A 21,658-nucleotide genomic window follows, 5' to 3' on the forward strand; every position below is an offset into this window, starting at 1 on the left:
GTGGGATGTCTGCCCGGTCCGGGCCTGAAATATCTCAAGCGGGCTCGGCCCAACCTAGAATCGGCATAAGCCTGTATATCCATATCATCTTAAATAAATCTTTTAAAAATTTTCCTCTAACTCGTGCACTCATTTCACAGCTCAAGATCAACTAATTAGTTAAAATTTAAATAATAATTAATTATTAATCTTTAACATTCATGTAATTTGAAAATATAAGAACCAGAACACAAAGATAGCTCGTGTCAGTGAAATACTATTGTTGTTGTGGATGCTAATGGCCTGTGAAATATGATATTATAATCATATTAGAACAGCCTTAGTTGATATTATTTGTTCAAGTACATTCAATTAGTCGATCAAAAAAAGATATCATTGGCCCACGAAGCAATCATCTCGTTCATCAAATGAAGAAATCCGGATTAGTTGTGCTGGAATTTGTGGAACTAGGAACTGCTACTCCGATCCAGAAGTGAGCGAGAAACAATTTGCTAAACCTGAAGTAGTTGAATTTGATTAAGAATTAGATGTCATCGTGTTGGAACTGCTATATCATAACCAACCAGAGGACACTCGCTGTACCTGTTAATGTTGCACCACTCTCTGTCAAGCAGGAAGCTTGAATCTTTCTCGATTCTTCCAACTGTTGATTACAAAACAGCAAAATGTTAGCATGTTTTTACAGTGCAGTAACTCAATTTAAAGCACACGAAGAGGCGATTACCTCATTATGTAGTAGTAAAAGAAATCAGCATAAAGAGCCGTTTGAACTAGTCCAGATAACCAAGCTGCAGTATGGGGATACATGTCCATCAGTTATAGACTAGAGAACAAATTAACAGCAGACGTCCTATTTGGTTCGTTACTTTGCATTGCCTTGATGTTCAATGGAATAAGGAAAGGAAGACTCGATCCAATATGATGGTAGAGAACACAACGAACACAGAAAAAAATGAATCTTTTGGTATACCATACTTCAAAACATGGAAAATCAAAGCACGCATCTATGCATACTGTTTAAATCACTTCTTTTAGCGTTTATCAGACAATTTTTGATGAATAAAAAGATTGCTGGAGGAAAAAAGAAGCATATTTTTTGACAGGACTGATGCTGATAATTCAATCTGAGGATAAGGCATGGCATGGTATAGAGCTGAGAAGAAGAGTCAAATTGATGTCTGACGACACAAACATCTGAATTGTCGTGGGACCAAAACAAGACGTATTGAGGTTGGACAAGTATCTGAATTGTCTTATGCTGACAGGAATAGATATTCACATGCTTATTTTATGAGAAAAAATCAGGATGAGCCAATTTCCTTGATGTTCTTTGCTGATTATTTCACAGGACTTTTGGGACAACGTAGATAAGGTTAGACAACACAATGAGAATTCAATTAATAGTCTGAAGCAAGAGAAATCCCATCAGGCATCAAACATTCCATCTGATATCAGGTAAGTTCATCAAGAGATGTAAGATTAACAAAACAAAATAGTTGTTGGAAAGGGAAAACAGTTTAACTTTTTATTTTGAATAAAAAGGATCGAAGTGGCCAAAAGCACACTCAATAAATTTTATTAAGAAGATAGTTTAACTAGATAAGTACTCACGTATCCAGCGAAACTGGTGGTTCTCAGTGAAGAATCGATACATCCAATTCAACAAGTACAACGCCCTATAGGCCCTAAGATAGGAAGAAACATCATTAAACAAAGCAAAGGAAATCGAGTAATAAAAATATGCTGACATGATATGAAATGTAACTAAAAGTAAACAAAATAATTAAACAAGCATATGATAAAACATAGGAGAAAAAATGCAGGATAAGTGTCAGCTATGGAGAAATCATGTTTTCAAACATTAAAGTTTAAGCATGATTTCTCTGACTTCGGATGTACATAAAGAGACCTAGCTAGCATACTGAATCAGATGGGGTCATATACATGCAAACTTGCCCTAGATATCGAGAAAATATTTCCCAGGATGACATTTCACACCATGTTTGCAGCAACCTCTCGGATTTCCTCACCATAGGCACATGGCATAGAGAATCTGATGTGGCAGTATGGATCAGATTTTTTTTCTGGCGAACCTAATGAATAAAGTTGAATCTGGAAATACTTATATTCCAGAATTTACAAGATATGGCTACAAGATCCAAAGGAAGAATTAGAAGTAAAGTAAACTGTACATGCAATGAGAGGAAATGCAAAGTCAGATGTCCTCAGCAATTGGACATGCCTTATACATACTTATCTTAAAAACTGTTACGTGCCTCCGTGATTTCACAGCATGACACATACAGGTTGCAATATCACACATCTATCTTCATTTTTTTTGAATGTACATGTTTATCCTCTTTGAACGAATATCTCTCAGTTAATAGATGATATTGGCAATATATAACATATTTAACCTTTATTTTCTTAAAACATACTTTTGTACCCTGTTTAGATAGCTATAAAAATTACAAATTACCTCTCAGTAATTTTAGTTCTCAATTTGACTCTAATACAATCAGATGTACACCCTCAATATTATTTAGTTTCATTTTCTCTCTTACCAAATTATAAGTGCTTCAAATTTTTTCCCCAAAATTTTAACTATAACAATATTACATATTTGACATGCAGATTTTTAGATTTTACCCGCTTTAACTCTTTGATAATAATGTGAAACTATAGATTGCTTCTTGACAATATTTATTTCAAGTTTTTTTATTTCTTTTTAATAGATGTGGCTCAGGATGGACAAGCCTGATCGGATCTGTAAGGTTGTATGGACAATCAGATCAATCGGATTGGGCAGTCTCATCAATCCAGTCAATCAAGCAGCACAGGTTGGACAAACTGATCAGGACAAACAGATTGGTTGACCCTGTTAAACCAACCAAGGCGTTGTATGAAACAATCAGATCAGACGACTCAATCATGCCGATAGGGCCAAATGGAACAATCAAGCTGGGCAGACTGAACAGACTAGTACAAGAATATGCCTTGAGAAGTATGTTATGCAAATTATATAAAATTATTTTATTCTTTCAAATACATTCAGGCCTTCAAATCATACATTAACTTGGGTCTTCAGCCTTATCCCTGACCCTATCTGTAAAAGAAACAGGAGTAGGATCTATGATTCCTATTGTAATTGTTTTCTGAACATCTAAGAGCAACTTAAATGAGATGTTATGTCTCAAAATTTTTAAGTGCTTAGTCAGTTGTGCCCAATAGGTCTGAGGCCCAATTTTTAAATTGGCCTAGTAATTTGGACAAATATGTCTTTGTATTCTCAAGCTCAGTAAAATGATATAGAAATAAAACTGATGCTGAATAGCCAAAGAGATTAGAACATACCCCAGAAAGAAAACATAGTTTCCTGTCAAATTGTCTATGTTTCTTGACCTTTGCAACAAGACCAATTGCGGTAAGATTGCAACAGCTTCAAGATAAATTGAGAATGTCCATAAAATCTATTCACACACAAAAGACAATTTAAGTTAAAAATTAAGCAATTTTCAATAATGTATAATGCAAGGTCTGTGGTAAGGTTGATAGCATCTTCAAGACAATTTGACAATATCCATAAAACCCATCTGAGAACAAAATTAATGTTGAAATTACATGCTTTGAGACCATGAATGCAATGTTTCAAGTGTCAGTGTAAACATATATATCAACCACTAGATACCACATGCCAACTGTTATTTACTATCACAAGAACACACTAAGGAGGTAAAACAAACTCCAAACACTTTACAGTCAATTTTACAATCATTTTCTATTTCTTCCAGTGATTTTCTTTATGATAAGTACCAGCAAGTAGGCATGTGTATATTGTTCAGTATACCAGCCTTACTAGTACCACCTTGCTAGTCAAAAAAAAAAAATGGAAGCAGTACTGCACATGAATCAAAAATTTCTTCAATTACATTGTAACCTGAACAGCTTGTTATATTTACTAGAAATTGTATTGAAAGGAAATACTGTTGCAACATTCTAAATTATAAATTTATGAGATGGCTATAGTGAATAAGTTCAGAAGAAGAATGTAAACAAAGAGCAAACTCTTTAAAAAGTTCATTATCAGCTTAATTCATATCCTGTGACATTGGTACAGCATAGCTAAAGGATCCTAGAAATTCACTTAGATAGAGATTGCTCAGATTAAGCATGGCGGAAAAAACCTTAATTGAACCAAGAATTACTATTAGAACAGATAAAATTCAGAAGCTTAGTATTCAACAAACTCATCATTTTTGTAACAGGTGAACAATAGGGTCATATCTGTCATAATATTATTTCACAACAGAAATCTGCATGGGTCTCATAGTGACTCACAGAAGAATACATGCTAAAAGATAGGGTTGGAATGATATAAGCATAGATATGAAACAATGTCAATAGAAACTTGGATAATGCAGTTAGAGTTGAACCATCTGCAAGGAGTAAAATTGCAATTTGTGTTTGACTGGTATAAACAAATCCTATTCACGGTTAACACAAAAAAGGACACAGTTACTTCCATAATTTGTTCCAAAATTCACAGGATAAAGTGTTCTATCATGGAATTGTGTAGGTGTAGGTATCATCCAATAGTTGAATAGATGATTTCAATAGGAAAATGCAAGGTTCAAAGTATTGTTTCATGCTGAGGTTTTAGTATTCAATTGAAATGATGCCGTTTCAGTATGTGTACTGTCAATACTCAACACACTTTGAAGCATGCCAAAAGTAATGTAAATGAAGTTTTACTCCTATAATATTTTTCACTTAGCTTGTCTCCCTCCAAAATATTAGCCTACAGCATTAAGAAAGACCGATAAATTATAATTTTAGAGCAACAAGTTAGAAAAATATAACAAACATCTTGACCATTGATTATCCCTCACTAAAACAAAAATAAGGAATCGTGCATCATATGACAATATTAATTCTTGTAGCATTCTAAATAATATTCCTAGAAGCTACAATATTGAAACTAATTTCTCTAAACATCCATACATACCTCTCAATTAACGACTTCTTAGTTAACCACTAGTGGTTAAATTTGGATTGAAACAACCTCAGTTAACCACTGGCAATTGAATTGGAATGAGACAATTAGAACTGGAACAAACACAAACACATGATATTGATTCATCTCTGGTTTTTTCCAATTTCAACAACACATATTTTCTACTATTGGTGCTTCAAGTAGTTCTTCCCCTCTTCTCCAACCATTTTTTCAGTGTTCATCTCCTTGTGACACAAACATTTCAGAACAACAAATCATGAGTAAGGACAATCTTCATATCTTAGTTGATACCACCAAAATTTGTGTTGGTATAGGCAACACAATGTCATATATCCGTGCTGACACAATATCAATACGAATTGGCAACTACAATGATATCATTCAAACAAGCTGACTGGTATGGATTGACACTTGAAATCATGGGAAAATGTAAAAGCAACATAAAGGCATTGGCTATTGAGATTCCATAAACCACTAAAACAATCTGAAATGAAGATTTGTGAAATCCTTCAATTTTGGATGGATTAATATCTGAACACATTTTCATCAAATCAACATGATCTTGATATATAATTCCTAGACGAATATTTTCTTCGGTCTCTAAGTTGTCGATACAAATGAACAAGGTTTTGAAAGTACGATTAAAACATCATAAAAATGATCATAAACTGGAATAATGGAAACTTTTGTGTATAGAAGAACATCAGGCAACAAGTGATGAACAATTGCAGAAAATCTATCAATCAGAAAAAACATGCTCAGAGCTCTGCAATCTGTCACATATCAAAAGCAGCTTCTGATAGAAGGAATTACCTCAATGATGGTAAAAGAATGATGTATCAGAAGAGCCAACACGAAACATGGTACCAAGAGGAAAAAATGCCGGAAGGTATCTTCATTCTTGTTGTATGTCTGCCTAACAACTTTATGGTATCGCATATACCAAACTATGCAAATGGAGGTGCCAAGGAACACAACTTTCATCATTGAGTTATAGAATGAATAATACTTTGTGAACAAGTCAAGATATCGTGTGATGAATATGATGACATATAACTCTTGAGTCTTAAGTGATACACCTGAAAAGATGGTACACATCAGCAACCAACCATGATTGCACAATAACAAATTACAATAAGTTAGAATTCAAAAAAGATGGGAAAAAATTGATTAATAAAATAACAACAGTCACAAGTAAACACAGAAACAGCTAGCATTATACATTTTACATATACATACAACTTGGAGAATGAGATTGTCTCAACCACAAATTGAAGAATGACTTTGGAAAGAAAAGGAGGCAATGCCATTGATATAATAAGATCAAATTTTAAAAGAATTTCAGTGAATGAATTGCAGTTTCATTGAATGACCGCAGGTGTATGGAGTTTAAAAGATCCCAGTAAATTAATTACAGTTTTGTCAACTATATGTACGTGTATGGATTTCACATCAATACAAAATGAATAAGCACGACATTAATTCATATAAATTGTTTACCTTTGGTTGTGTTCACATATGTATGTAATTAAACCATATTTAAAATTTGATTGGTTCCAATGACTTAGTTGGACATCCTAAAGAATAACAATATGCGAGTGCATATGCATATGTGTATGCAACAAGGTGAAAGTGAGACACAATACATCCATATGAATGGGTCTGCTTTTTCAAAAAAGGCACAGCACAATATCAAATGTTTGCCTCTCCTTGTGCAATATTTTAATAAGAAATGTATGGACACGCATGAATAGCATGGAAGAAACAAAATATCAAGTCAAAAAGTTTATTTTGTGCTCCTACATGCCAAGAAGAAGACCATAGCATGTGAAAACCCACTAGTAATTGAAAAGGCAACCTAGAATCTCAATGAGTAAAGAAGAAAACATGCAGTCAAAAATACTTGATATTAAAACTGAAGATCACATGCCACTGGAAGTTGTCATTTAACTTCCCAGATGGCTGCTCAAAGACAACAACATTCTTTCTTTCTCCAAGATGAGCACGGATAAACAAGAATTAAAACTTGTGCTTTCTAGCACTCCAATAAAAAAACAAAAACATTGTGAACACATGATATCCAATGTTAACTTAAATTGAGAGTATGTTGGTTAATCAGTCAAAGTTAATTTCGAAATTAAGATGATGGTTAACACAGAGCAAGTCAATAATTAAATAGCAGTCTCTTTAGTAACCTAGTCAATCGCAGCCGAAGTAGCTAACCTACCATACAATTCTGAGTGTATCACTTTGCTTCCAACACTGAATAATAACACAGGGTCAAGACGATTTCTACTGACCTTATAACAACACATTATGTAAAAAAAAAAAAAAATGAAATTTTGGCTTCCTCCATTTTGTGCTATATTCACCACCTTACCATTGCAATTTTTATACGCTAGATGGGCAGTGTAGATACGGAATGAAATACGGAGGGCAAGAAACAAGGCGTAGAAAGATTACAAACCCTAATACACTGAAAGAAAAGCGGAGGAACGCAGATTGGCGTTACTCGTACCGGCACAAGATTTCGTGGTCCGGATCTTGAGAAGGAGCAATATGATGCTGAAGAGATGGGTCATATCCCCCGCTAACCTGAACGCATTCATCTCTCTCTCTCTGTTGATCGTACCTCCAGCCACCACTTGCGCACGAAGACAACAACTGAAGCAATCTCAGCTTCGCCACCAATTCTGCTGCTATGACCTAAACGAGCGAAGCGGAGGCTGCCTTCGCATCCCCTGCACCGATCTAGTGACTCGGGCCTGAATCGGATGCGATACCCGGAAGACCATTATGGTTGCACCAGAAAACAAGGGTCCACCGTCGCCACGTGTCAGTTGCAGGTCCACACGTAACGGAAATTTCCTTTCCTTTTTTTTCTTTCTGAACGTATGGAACCTCTCAGCTGGGACATAACGTTTTTGATAAATAAAGTAACTTTTAGAATTACTTTTTTAAGGAAATTTACTGACACAATTTTCGAATTTTTTTCAGGGACAAAATCTTATGAAGTAATTAACTATAGTATTTTTTTATCCATAGATTAATAAATACATACATTTTAAATAAAAATTTTAAAAGCATTATCTTTTTAAATGTAAAATTAATGGATAAAATTTTATCTTTCCTCATTTTTTATTTTATTTTTCTAACCAATATACTTACCGCATGAATATAAACATATAAATTGTATAAGAAAAAACACAGTTAACTAAAAGTATTTTATGAGAAAACATACAATAATTTCAAAAGTTGACTTTTAGAATATTTATCTTATTTAAAAATTTAATTTTTTTAATTATTATTCCTCTGATCATGTGCACTAAATTATTAGAAGGTTATTAACTATACGATGAATATGATATACTATTCAATGTTAAAAGAATTCCACTTCATTATGAGCAACATGCTCGCCACCAGTTAATTAATTGGTTTTTATCAAAAATATTAAAACTAAATATATTTTTATTTTATAAATTATCGTATAAAAGTTAATAAACATTAAAGATATTAATTTTAATTCGGCTATTATTGGAGGGTAGTGAAGTAAATTCGTTGGGGATCGTATGGTTACTCGTGACTACTCTCACTGCTGTCACCGTAATTTGGCTGGTGGTCCTGCACGTGTGAGTTTCTTATTGGATCAATCAAAATTCCTCCAGCCTGTCATCGAGTGGTGCTCCACTACACCTTAATCCATGTTCAAGCAAAATGGTAAACGGAGAGAGAGAGAGAGAGAGAGAGAGTGAGAGAGGCGAGGACACCAATCAGGCAACTTCGCTGTCCTCCCGCGGCGCTCGCGAGTGCGTCGCCGCCTTTATATATTCGTCGGAAAGATTCCTTTTGGGTGACCACTTTAGTTCCCTTTCCCTTCTGCTCTGCTCTGCTCTTCTCTGGTGCTTTGCTTCTCGTCTTCTATCCGGTTTCCTACCCCTACACGCTTCCCCGTCGCAAAGCCAGCTCTTCTCCTTCGTCTTGATGGCTTCGTGAGAGGTTTCTCGGGGTTGTCGGGCTCATGGCGACTGTCGAGGATCTTGGCGTCTCGGCGTTCATCAACATTTCGAGCGCATTCGCATTCCTCATCCTTTTTGCTGTCCTCCGGATTCAGCCCGTCAATGATAGGATTTACTTTCCGAAATGGTACATCACCGGCGGCCGCAAGAGCCCCGTGGTGCGCGGCCGCGGGGTCAGCAAGTTCGTCAATCTCAATCTCAGGACCTACTTGACGTTCCTCAACTGGATACCTGGAGCTATTAGGATGAGCGAGTCTGAGATTACTCAGCATGCTGGGCTGGATTCCGCTGTCTATCTCCGGATCTATATTATCGGGTGAGCTCTGGAATTTTGCTGCTTTTTGTAGATTTTTTTTGGGTTTTTTTTCACGTTTGATAATCCTCTCCAAACTTCTATTTTGAGTTATTTTTCACTGGCTTTTCTTTCACCCCTGGTTTGTTGGGGGAAAAGTCTTCATGTCAGGTAATGGACAGATCTTTATCTTATGACTTCTGAGTCAAGGGTCTTTCATTCAAGTTATTGACTCAACGTTTTGATTGAAGTTTTATGGGCAAATGATCTGACCTTGAACGATACCCAAGCAAGGTTCTTAATTTTGAATTTGGCAACTTTTAGTTGAAGACTTTGGGTAATTTTTAATGAACTAGAAGGCCTCAATTTCTCTTATGCTGTGTTTTACTATATTTCTTTGTAGGAAAAGCTTGATTATTTAGCTTTCTCTTAGAATTAACCTGCACAAATTAGATGGAAAATATCATCATAGTCAGTTTCCTTGCCCACGTCGCTGCCTCGACCTCTACTAAATTTTCTTTATCTTTTTCCTAAAAAGATGGAAATAGCGTGAACACACCATTTACAGCTTCCAATATTTAAAGATGCCAAATTGTGCAATCTAAGATTATCTAAGAGATGCTCTCGACAGCCAGGGTATAATACTGAGATTATGCATATATTCTCATCTATAAAATCATCATACAACCAGCAGCAAGCTGAGCTATGAGCCGAGAAGAATAAGGGAAAGAACAGCTGGACTTGGTTATAACTAGATTTACAAAGCTCTTTGTTCAGTGACCACATATGATCGGTGCAGGAACAAGTAGAGGCCTTTCTGTTTAACAGACACTCTACATTTTCAGAGCTGAAGGTCCATTCAACTGTGTAGAAGATCGCTAGTATCAACCCTGCTGCCATCAAAAATGTCCTTTCAGTGGTAAGCCCATAAAACAAATAACCAAGCATGTAGCCAAGGTGAATGTTGCATAAGGTATCAGAATTGGCCAACAAATCTGTTGATCTATCTAACAAAATCAGCATTAGACAATTATATAACCTCATAATATTTGTCTCTAGTTATTGCTGTCAACGAATAGATGACTAGTGGTTTCATTGTTAGAGGCCAAATGAGGAGACTAATGCAGTTGCAAAGCATACAAGTTGGATCTTCCATAAATGTATGCTTCCTTGCTAGTCTATCTTTAGTATTTAGTTTGTTGTGCGGTGCTAACCAAGAGAAGATTTTCACCTTCAAGTGGGTAATAATGCCAAATCAAATGAGCCAAAGGATTTGATACCACACTGAGCTAAGAAGTGGATGTCTGATTGAATTGACAATTGACCATTGCAAGTCCATTGCCAGCAGAATGAAGTAGCACTCAAGATTGGCTGAATAGTCATAGTAGTTGAATAGAGACTCAACATTTCTCAGCTAAGAAGCAACTGTGTATAAGAAATAACAGGGAAGAAATAATTGAAGTTGAGCTCATTAATTCTGATCATCTAGTACCTTCATGAAGGAAAAGGATTGGAATCAATGCTTTGGATGCATACCCCCTTGCCTTATAGTATACCAGAAAGAGAAATCTGAAGAGCGTGAAATGGTGAACTCCATACTCAATGAACAATTAGTTGGAACTATCCAAATATCCCTCCAAATATGAGACCATCTTCAATTTGGAGAAGCTATCGGCCATATGGAAGAAGAGAAATAAGAATGGAAGGCCAAAAAGTTCCAAAACGGTTTCCGGGTATAATAAAAAGTGACCATCAACAACATAATTAGGCTAAATCCAACAATCTAGTATCTGAAATGTCCAGACCTCCTAACTCTATTATAGATGCAGCCAAAGCACTAGAAGGAGATGATGTGAAGCTCGAAGGTGCTGAAGAACATTCCTTGGCGGCAATCCAGCTTATAATGTAATGTTGGGAGTAGTAGCAAACCATGGAAGAAATAACATTATTGATCAATAGACCATGGAAGAACTGACATTATAAGAAGGATCACTGTCAAGGCTCAAGTGATAATAAATCTTACTTACAATCTGCCCCTATATTCTCTATCAGGTTTTCCGACTCCCAATTGATAATTGAGGTAATCTATGGGCAATTCTTGATACTGACATTTAAAATGTTGCTGAAATATACTCCGAGGTGCTTTGTACCGCAGAAATCTGAGAAGGTAGAATAATTATATTTCTTATGTTAATGGGATAACCATCACTTTGTTATAAATATGACTTTGGCATAAACCTAGACCTAAAATGCTAATGAGGGACTAAACCCCTACATCAATAACCCACCCTGTTAATACTAATTCCTCTTACTCTCATCCTGAAGCTGTAGCATAGATAGTGTCTATGTCCAGCTTGTTGTATAAACTAGAGAAACTTCTTATAAGCAAACTATAAATTAGACTCAAGGAGAAAAGTAAATTGCACTTATATTTATATCTAACATATAATTTAATAAAATAATATTGGTAAATGCCAGTTCATTTTGATTCTGAGCATGAGAAAGGTAATTATTCTTATTTATTTTGTCCTCAATACTCTCATGTTTTTTTCCATGAAAATTAGTTCCATGATCACAAACACTGTTGTCTGTTGGAATTGAAAAAGAAAGTGCCATTTCGATGAATAAACTAGCTTATATGTATGTGCCAATTGGTTTTTGGTGCGATCATACAACACCCCTGATCTCTCCTGAATCATATTAACAGGCTTATTTTCTTGTTAAACAATAGTGTTTCTAGGAAACTTGCAACACTCTGATGTTCAATTGATATTTATAGGTTAGTGCACAAAAGGTTGCATTGAAGCATAACTGAAAGGTTTTTGAAGTTGGTTTTCTTTTTTAATTTAACTCATAAATGGGCTGTTTTTTTTTTTGTACATCTTATTAGTGTATGGTCCTTGTGGTTGTTTAAGAAAAATGTAATTTGTGTGTTGTTGTCTATTTCCTTTTTTTTTTTTTAGTTTTTGTGTTTCCTTGCTTCTAGTACTTCATGTTGCACTGCTAATTTGTGGTAGTACAATGATTTGCTCAATAATTGTCTCTCTGCCTTCTTCAGGCTAAAGATTTTTGTGCCAATCACAGTACTTGCACTGTTGATACTAATTCCAGTTAATGTATCTGGTGGAACACTATTAAACATCAACAGAAGTATCATGTTCAGTGACATTGATAAACTTTCAATTTCAAATGTTAGTAATGGATCTCAAAGGTAAACCATTCATCTCTATTAGTCAATGCTCTTCATTCTGACAACAATAATTGATATATGTTCCAGTGTTGCATACATATAATTTTGTTTTTAGCTGCTACAAAGAATTCAATTTTTACTTATTTAAGAAAAAGAAACTAAGAATATGTCTTGATATTTTGAACTTAAATTTGTTTCATATATTCATACTCATTTTTCTATCCTGGAGGTACATTTTTGAACCTTTCCGAAAGTCTTTCCTAAAATAACTCATGTCTTCCATGAACTATTTGCATTATTGAAAATAGCCAATAAAAAAAGAGAAAACCCTATTTACATTATTGAAAATAGCCAATAAAAAAAGAGAAAACCCTACAACTTCATGGGTGATGATTTTGTAAGGTAAGAAGGAATAACATATGGAAAATATGTCTTGGAATTCACCACAGCAGAAATGTAAGATAAAAGGTTGTTTTTGATGTTTAGGAAAGTAATGGTATATACTATGTATTACTATATGACATGGATAAGATAATATTTTGAACACTTATTCCTAATCTCATCAGTCGGGAACATTGATGAAAAATTTTCTTGACTAGAAGGATTCATATTCTGGATAAGGTTATCTTCACATTGTATTTGAAATGTTCCTTATTTACTTACATTTTTTAAATAAGTGATCAGTATATTTTCAGTATTAGTTTTTAGTTAAATATCCGTTGCCTTCCATTCTTGTCAAATATATGCTGTGTTCTTTTTATCTTCATTTATTTGATTATTTGTTTCTACTTAGATTCTGGATTCACATTTTGATGGCATACTTGTTCACATTATGGACCTTGTATGTTCTCTACAAAGAATATGACAATGTAGCATTTATGAGGTTACATTTTCTAGCGTCACAGCATCGCCGAGTTGATCAATTTACTGTAAGTAACAGCTGCAAGGTTCCACCTTTAAATTGCATGTCTTACTTGCCTTCTTTTTCTCTATAGCATTTGTTAGTGTGAATTATTAAGAGAATTTATATGCAACTAAATCAATTCCAGTGACCTTGTAATGGATAGTCTTCACTTTATGAAAATGTTCTCTTTTAAAATTTGTATTGATTGGATCATAAGGTGTATTTGGGATATGCCCTTTTGGTCCTTTCTCTCTATATAATCCATCTATACATTTGTGTATTAACCCATAGAAGGAAACAGATGGTTTCACAGAAATTCAGAAACTTAACTAATATGATAAATAAAAATCTCAACTAGACAGTGCTCAGAAGATCTATGGCCCTTTATACAAGGACTACAAAGTCTTTCCTAACATAACTCATGTCTTCCATGAACTATTTGCATTATTGAAAATAGCCAACAAAAAAGAGAAAACCCTACAGGTTCATGGGTGATGATTTTGTAAGGTAAGAAGGAATAACATATGGAAAATATGGCTTAGAATTCACCACAGCAGAAATGTAAGACAAAAGGTTGTTTTTGATGTTTACGAAAGTAATGGTATAACTATGTAGTAGTATATGACATGGATAAGTAATATTTTAAACTGTGAAACCATCTAGTTTGATAATATAATGGTATATACTTAACTAATATATATGTTTGATAAAAATCTCAATAAAGTAGTTTTTCTACTTTGAAATTTGCACACTAATAATGCCAGAGTATATGCAATTTGTCCCTTTTCGACATTTTGCTTCTAAGGGCATCATTAATTGAATCACTTGAGATTATAACTCTGAGAAAACTGGTCTTTTGAACACAATAATAGGCTACTATTGCATTGCTCGTAGAAGGGTGTCGCATTGAGGTCCTAGCTCGCTCACATTGCATACACCATGGTTAGAAGCGTTCAACAAGAGGAGTTTGAACAAATACAGGATTTGCTATCACACGCACTGTGACTTCCAACTGATCTCACAATCTATTGACTCACGCCCATTCTATGGCCTTTGCTTGGTTAAACGAATTTGCAGTAGAGTGAAGGAGAAGTGGGCGGGGACAGCAGCAGCAGAGAGGAATGATGACAGTCTTGCTGTGGCAACAAACAAGAGAAGAGTGTGAAGGGGTGGGCAATAACAGTACTGAGCACTATGGTTAAGGTGGGCTCAAGCATGATAACAAATGCTAACAAGAAATTAGGGGCATAAAATTATTTAATTCTAAATGAATTTCCCCATTGGTTTTTCTATTATTTATTAGAGAAGATGTTTTGTTGTTTTACTTAGAAGTTTCTTCTGAAAATAGTTTAATAAAAGCTGCCAAAAGACATAAATAATTCATTTGACCCATTCAAAATCCAAGAGTTAGCCTATGTTTGATAATGGATTCATAATTTACATGGTGGAAATTTCTTTTGGGTAATTTTCAGGAACACTTACTGCAATCTGACAAGTGACAGCTGACGACATGAAAACAGACCAGACCTACCCCATAACCATTTTCTTTCTTTCTTTCTTTCTGATTGTTATCAAAGCTCAACATTTTCTAGAATTTTCCATTTCTATTTGTTATTTCATCATCTTTAGTCTTTCCTAGGCAAATCAAAGATTCTGATCAGTGATTTCTTTCCTTCCAGGTTGTAGTGAGAAATGTGCCACATGTTTCAGGACATTCCATCTCAGAGAGTATTGAACAATTCTTTCAAAGAAACCACCCTGACCATTATATAGGACACCAGGTACTGCTGCTATTGTTTCACTAATGGTACTTTTTTGATAAAATTTTTTAAGGTACTTTCCACAATAATACTTTGTTATAGCTAATTTGCTTTCTTCTATTAGAATAGGAAAAAAATCAGATGAATTAAATGCACATTCTTTGTTTTCTTCAGGCTGTGTACAATGCAAACAGATTTGCCAGGCTGGTGAGGCAGAAGGAAAGATTACAAAATTGGTTGGACTATAACCAACTGAAGTATGAAAGACATCCAGATAAAAGGCCAACCACTAAGGTACAATCTTACCCTAAGTTTAAATTTTAAGTTGGTTGGATATATTCTGAGTCTCTGATAGATATGTTAATTAGGATTTGCACTGATTCTAGTATAAGGATTAATTCTAGTTTTATAAGGAAGTATGATCCTGAACAGTTGGAGTTTTGGGGGATTTGTATTTGTTATTGTAGTTTGATCGTAAAATTTAGTAATATTTGTGATTGTGATGTACTAATAAAATTAAAGATACTTCATACTATCATGAAGAAGTCAAAGCACAATAGCAATTTTTTCTTTTAATTATTCCTGTGACGTTTCCAATTAAATGTTGCAGGGAGGGTTTTTAGGCCTTTGTGGTGAAAAAGTGGATGCCATCAATTACTATAGAGAAAAGATTAGTGAGCTTGATGAAAAGGTAATCAGTGCTTCTACTCTATTCACTCTTGGAATATTAATTTCTAACTCAGATTTATTTTTTTATTTCACAATTTGGAGAAACAAACTATTGTATTGCTTTAATGAGATTACTATATTATATAGGCATGTATAGACTCATAATAAAACTCCAACATTGAGAGACTAATGTAGGACTAAACCCACTATACCTAGTACCTAATAACTCTAGTACATACTCTCCTTTAAGCTGGAAATAGATATTATCTATGTTCACTTTCTTACATAAACTAAAGAACCTCTCATACTAATAACTAGAACATAAACTTGACACAACAATAATTAGAACATGTCGTCATCTCTCATGGTTGTTCTGAACATGGGAAAGTATCACGATGTCTTTGTATGATTGGTGGGTGGATCCACAGGACATTGCGTCAAAGGAGCTCCCCGCTGTGGAGACTTTGCCGTGGAGGGTTTCCTCTAGTTGAGGTATATTGTGTGTGCCTATCGTCAGGGATTCACATGCAGGCTATGCCAGATTGCAACTTCGGGTTCACAAATGGGAAAACATGAGAAAGAGGGAAAGAGAGAAGTAATCTAGAGATGAGGAAAAGCTGTAGAGGTGGCGGCAGCAATGTCAGCCTCCTCCTAAGGGGAATCCTCCTTTAGTAACCTTAATCTTAATGAGAAGGCTCTGATACTATGTGGAATTTGGAAAAGGAAAATATTGTATTGCCTTAATGAAATAACCATTAGATAGCAAACAGCTCATTCATATTTATAGTTTGTTCTCTCTTTTTTATAGAATGTTCTGATTTTAAGTTTCCATAAGATAAATTACTTGATCTTCTCATTTGTCTTCAGATATCATATGAGCGCCAAAGAATTCTTAAAGACCCCAAAGCTATAATGCCTGTAGCATTTGTTACATTTGACTCAAGATGGGGAGCAGCTGTGTGTGCACAAACACAGCAAAGTAAGAATCCCACTCAATGGTTGACAAAATGGGCACCCGAACCACGTGATGTATACTGGGAAAATCTACCAATTCCGTTTGTTTCTCTCAGCATTCGAAGGCTTCTAATATCAATAATAGTCTTTATGTTGGTTTTCTTTTATATGATCCCCATTGCATTTGTGCAATCACTAGCAAATCTGGAGGGTCTTGAAAGGGTTGCTCCTTTTCTAAGGCCAGTCATTGAAACGTAAGTATCTCTTATCATGGATAATAAGTCCATGACGTGAAATTCTGCTTCCATGCAAAATGGATAAAAAAAAAGTCTTGTTAAAGGATCATATATCCAGACATCCTACCAAATATGGTAGGAAGATTTAGTCCTTTTAGTTTACTCATGCATGGGGCTAGTTCTACAAGTATTGGTCTTTCCATGCATGCATGCTTAATATTTCTGCACTCAGCCCTGGATTATTTGTCACTTCTGACACAGAGTGAACTGTCAAAAGGAACTCTCTGATTAGTGCAAGTTTAACTTCCAAATTTGACATTACTAAATCATGCCACACTTATCTTTTATTATGACGTGCCTATGAAAGAAATGTGTCCAGCCTAATCTACTAAGCTGATTCTTGAGCCTTCACTAATATACTGCAAACCAATTTGTCCATGATAATAGATTTGCAATATTTAGAATCTAGATAGCTTTACCAATGGAGTAATGGTATTTGGGTTGTTTTCGTTTGCATTATCTCACTTTGATATTCATTGAAGGTATATTCTTGTATTTTAGGTAGATGCACTGTATAAAAATGATTGATATGTTTCAATTTAGCATTAAACTCAAGCATAGTACATCTGAAGTTTAAAATGGTCAGTGGAAATGAAGCCTAAATTCAGCATGGGCAGTGATCCTCCTTTCGATTTCAGTTCTACTTTTTAGATATGGTATTATTAGAATCTGATGATAAAATAATATTGATATGCTAATCCATAATATGAGAATTAGCTATATTGTTATATTTCCTCTACAGTTAAAATCACGTGATTTTAACTACCACTAGAGGGATGAAATGATCATGTTGGTACCCTTGATGCAATTCCTTTGTGAGATAATGAATGTTCTAATAAGCGTACAAGTCCTGCTGTCAGTTCCAGCAAAGTAACTTGCTAGTAGCTAGTAAGATTAATTACAAGAACCGAAACAAGACAACATACTGCATCAAGATAAAGACAAGAATTTATAATGGCAGTGCCCCAGCGCTTAGATTTACTACCAACAGGTCTCCCTCTAGGATTCCAAATGTGATCTTACTAAGCTTTAGTTTTTCAAACTTGAAGATAACTGCATTTATCTTGTCTTGTAGTACTACTTCATATAGATCCCTTATAAAGAAAGAGAAAGCTAATCATAAAAAATAGGCCTTCTCCTTGAAACTTGTATTTTTAGAAACATTGTTGGTTGCTTGTATCTTGATGTTGAGGGATTTGCACTTTCTATTCAGCCAAACATGGCTACAATATGGGAGGGCGCAGCCTTAACTACCAATTTGGAATGGCTCATAACTTCCTAATTAGGCCATTTGTAATAAGTGTGAATATAAGAAGCATTGTGCAAGTAGATTTGCTTCTCAACACTCTAAATTCTCAGTCCTGTGCAGACCTGCTTTGCTACCATGTTAATGGGTTTGCACTTCGCATTTAGTCCACATGGAGTACCAATTTGGGAGTGGCATTATGCTTACTTAAAAGGCTCTCAAATTACCTGAACAAGGCCATGTGGGACTGGAAGGAACAGCACGTACCATTATTCTCTATCAGCAGATTTGTTACTCAACATGGATATGGTCATATATATGCTAGCTTTCTTTGTATATGACAAAGGGACTAGTTTAACAAAGTATTCTTTATGATTTCTTAGATACTAGTCCCTCATTATCATCATATGTTAACTGTTTTCATGCGGGCTCTTTTATCAGTTATATGTGCTCCATGTAGCATTTTAATTCTTAGAATGGTGCAAAGTTGAAATTGAGTAGCTTATGTATCTCTAAATAATAATGATATACGCTTGATAAGATAATCCTGATTCTATACTGTACATAATACATTACATTTCTAGTCTGTCTATTTCTATTTTAGGTGACAAGTTGTTCTCTTAACATTTGCAGAACGGTGGTCAAGAGCTTCTTGCAAGGTTTTCTGCCTGGTCTAGCTTTAAAAATATTTTTATACATTCTTCCAACAGTTCTGGTAATGATGTCCAAAATGGAAGGTTATATTTCACTATCATCGATCGAAAGAAAAGCAGCAGCAAAGTATTATTACTTTATGTTGGTGAATGTCTTTTTTGGAAGTATCATAGCTGGAGCAGCCTTTGAACAACTTTATTCATTTATTCATCAATCACCGACTCAGTAATTCTCTTTAACCTTATGAATCGGTCCAGTGCACATTCTTTTGGCTAATACTCGTACTGTGACTTTATGTTTGCTTAGAAATATCAGGCATAGACATGAAAAAGTCCTCTGTTGAATATTTTGAGCATTACCTATGAATTATATCATTTTGCTTCATCTTTTGCAGAATCCCAGCAACCATTGGTGTAGCAATACCAATGAAAGCTACATTCTTTATGACCTACATTATGTTGGATGGTTGGGCTGGAATTGCAAGTGAGATTCTTCGACTCAAGCCGCTAGTCATTTACCATCTTAAGAACATGTTCATAGTAAAGACCGAAAGAGACAGAGAAAAAGCTATGGATCCTGGAAGTATTGATTTTCCTGAAAACCTTCCATCATTGCAACTATATTTTCTTCTTGGACTAGTTTACGCCGTCGTCACACCAGCCCTTCTTCCCTTTATACTAGTATTCTTCGCCTTCGCTTTACTCGTGTATCGTCACCAGGTTAGCAACCATTCTGTGTTCACAAATTCTCAGCTTCAAAATGAGTAGACGAGATTGATATGAACTCCAATTGTCGCTAACACATTCTTTTTACTGCTTTCAGATTATTAACGTTTATAATCAAGAATACGAAAGTGCCGGGGCCTTTTGGCCGTTCGTGCATGGTCGTATAGTTGTAAGCTTGTTGATAGCCCAATTGACTCTTATTGGTTTGCTCAGCACGAAGAAAGCAGCCGACTCAACACCTTTACTCGCCGTGCTACCTGTGGTTACAATATGGTTCCACAGATACTGCAAGAACCGATTTGAACCCGCTTTCAGAAAGTATCCGCTCGAGGTATGACAAATGTTGAATCTCAGAAAGATCACGATCCGGATCTTAAATCAGGTCAAAAATAAACTGTTTGTCTTGTATTTCTTTTGTTTTGTTGACAATAGGAAGCAATGGAAAAGGACATAATGGAGCGGGCATCTGAACCAGACTTGAACCTTAAAGCTTACTTGGCAGACGCATACTTGCACCCCATTTTTCACTCATTTGAAGACGATGAAGAAAAGGTTGAAGTTCGAGTGGACAAAGGCCAATCTCATATTTCCTCGCCTTCTAGGAGTGAAATGAGCACGGAATCCCCTCCTCATTATGTCTACCATTATTATGAGTTTGAACCATGACAAACTAACTCGCTCGCTTCACAGGACTGTCTGAACACCTCATGGAAAGATCATCAAGTTTGTAGTCATGATTTTTCTAGATCTGCTGATCCTCGACGTCAGATGTAAATCCGCATTCGGTTTGTTGCTCAGCCCTAACTTTGTGATCAAGCTTTTTTTTTCTTATTCAATATAATGCTTCTTCGTCTTGAAGTTAGCTTCGTTCTTTATTATGGAACTCAAATCTAAAGAACATAAAAGTAAAGTTACCCAATATAGTAAGGACCCCATAATCAAGCAGTATGAAATGGACATCCTTGAAAGAATACATCATGTTCAATTTGGCTTCCTTACGACGGGAGATCTACAGCAATGACTTCTAATAGTTCTTTTCATGATATTGGAAAGACTCAACTCAGGCGCGTTCGGATTTCTGTGCTCGAGCAATATAGTGCGGTACTTGTACGCGGTGGTACTCAGACGAGTCGGAGCAGTACCCTGCAGTACTCAGACGAGGCGGAGCAATACTCGACGGTACTCGAACAATACGGAGTAGTGCTCGACGATACTCGGATGAGGCGGAGTAGTATTCAGCGATACTCGACCGAATTGGTGCAGTACTTGGAGATGCTCAGACAAGGCAAAAGAGTACTCGACGGTACTTGATCGAGTTAGTGTAGAATTCGGTGATGCTCGGACGAAACAGAAGAGTACTCGACGGTACTCGGACAAGTTGGAATTGTACTGGGTCGAATCGGAGCAGTACTTGAACAAGGAAGATAAGTACTCGGCGTTACTCGACAGAGTCAGAGAAGTGCTCAGCAGTACTTAAGACGATCCGGAGCACTATTTGGTCTCGAGACCTGTGATTTTCACAATGTCCTTAAAGCATATTCGTCCCCTCTTAAGTGTTTTCGAAGGTGATGGACGACTGTTTCTCAGGATATAACGATAAGACTAGCAAAACGATCAAGTACAGATCGTTCCCGATGAACTAATTACACCTAAAGACTATCATCGAAGAGGAGAAGCAGAGGAAAGGGGAGCAGGGATAGAGGGGAAAATTGATTTTTTTTGCTCACGTCGCTTCCTCTTTTATAACTTTATAACATATCTCCCATTAATGGATTAATAACTTGTTTTAAAAAGTCTATAATAATACTCGACCGTTTCAATACCAAATAATTAACTCGTTTGTTTCACCGCAACCACCATTAATTTATATAATACAAAAAAATAAAATGAAATAACAAAATATTAATTGATCTGCTTGGGCAAATTATGTCATGATCA

General features: G+C 35.4%; 2 protein-coding genes across 3 annotated transcripts; one reads left to right on the forward strand and one right to left on the reverse strand.

The window, feature by feature from the left end:
* Window positions 1-210: 210 nt before the first annotated feature.
* Window positions 211-7,768, reverse strand: LOC141840403 (ER lumen protein-retaining receptor-like). Of its 2 annotated transcripts, none has more exons than XM_074728380.1 (7): window positions 7,533-7,768; window positions 5,828-6,093; window positions 3,355-3,470; window positions 1,612-1,676; window positions 725-788; window positions 583-643; window positions 211-497 (listed from the first exon to the last, which is right to left on the reverse strand). In XM_074728380.1, exons 1-6 carry the CDS (start codon window positions 7,621-7,623, stop codon window positions 607-609), a joined length of 639 nt encoding a protein of 212 aa, XP_074584481.1. In that variant the 5' UTR covers window positions 7,624-7,768; the 3' UTR covers window positions 211-497; window positions 583-606. The 2 variants fall into 2 exon arrangements, with proteins under 2 accessions (XP_074584481.1, XP_074584480.1); XM_074728379.1 differs by having other exon boundaries at window positions 1,612-1,685.
* A 1,133-nt stretch (window positions 7,769-8,901) lies between these two features.
* Window positions 8,902-20,578, forward strand: LOC141838218 (CSC1-like protein At1g32090). The gene is made up of 11 exons (XM_074725628.1): window positions 8,902-9,346; window positions 12,381-12,533; window positions 13,306-13,441; window positions 15,096-15,197; window positions 15,351-15,470; window positions 15,787-15,867; window positions 16,713-17,053; window positions 18,975-19,220; window positions 19,390-19,714; window positions 19,818-20,051; window positions 20,153-20,578. Exons 1-11 carry the CDS (start codon window positions 9,033-9,035, stop codon window positions 20,384-20,386), a joined length of 2,286 nt encoding a protein of 761 aa, XP_074581729.1. The 5' UTR covers window positions 8,902-9,032; the 3' UTR covers window positions 20,387-20,578.
* The last annotated feature ends 1,080 nt before the right edge of the window (window positions 20,579-21,658 follow it).

The sequence above is a fragment of the Curcuma longa genome, chromosome 11, assembly GCF_044706935.1.
Source record: "Curcuma longa cultivar G26 ecotype Majalengka, Jawa Barat chromosome 11, ITB_CL_G26_1.1, whole genome shotgun sequence".
Classification (NCBI taxonomy): domain Eukaryota; kingdom Viridiplantae; phylum Streptophyta; class Magnoliopsida; order Zingiberales; family Zingiberaceae; genus Curcuma; species Curcuma longa.

Bases quoted from the DNA above. Each gene is read 5' to 3' on its own strand.
- LOC141840403 (XM_074728379.1), bottom strand. From the start codon at position 7,623: ATGAATGCGTTCAGGTTAGCGGGGGATATGACCCATCTCTTCAGCATC. The intron at 1,686-3,354 runs GTATGTTCTAAT...TTCCTATCTTAG, and splicing joins AACTATGTTTTCTTTCTGGG to GGCCTATAGGGCGTTGTACT. The intron at 789-1,611 runs GTGAGTACTTAT...CCCATACTGCAG, and splicing joins CCACCAGTTTCGCTGGATAC to CTTGGTTATCTGGACTAGTT.
- LOC141838218 (XM_074725628.1), top strand. From the start codon at position 9,033: ATGGCGACTGTCGAGGATCTTGGCGTCTCGGCGTTCATCAACATTTCG. The intron at 19,221-19,389 runs GTAATTCTCTTT...CATCTTTTGCAG, and splicing joins ATTCATCAATCACCGACTCA to AATCCCAGCAACCATTGGTG. The intron at 20,052-20,152 runs GTATGACAAATG...TGTTGACAATAG, and splicing joins TCAGAAAGTATCCGCTCGAG to GAAGCAATGGAAAAGGACAT.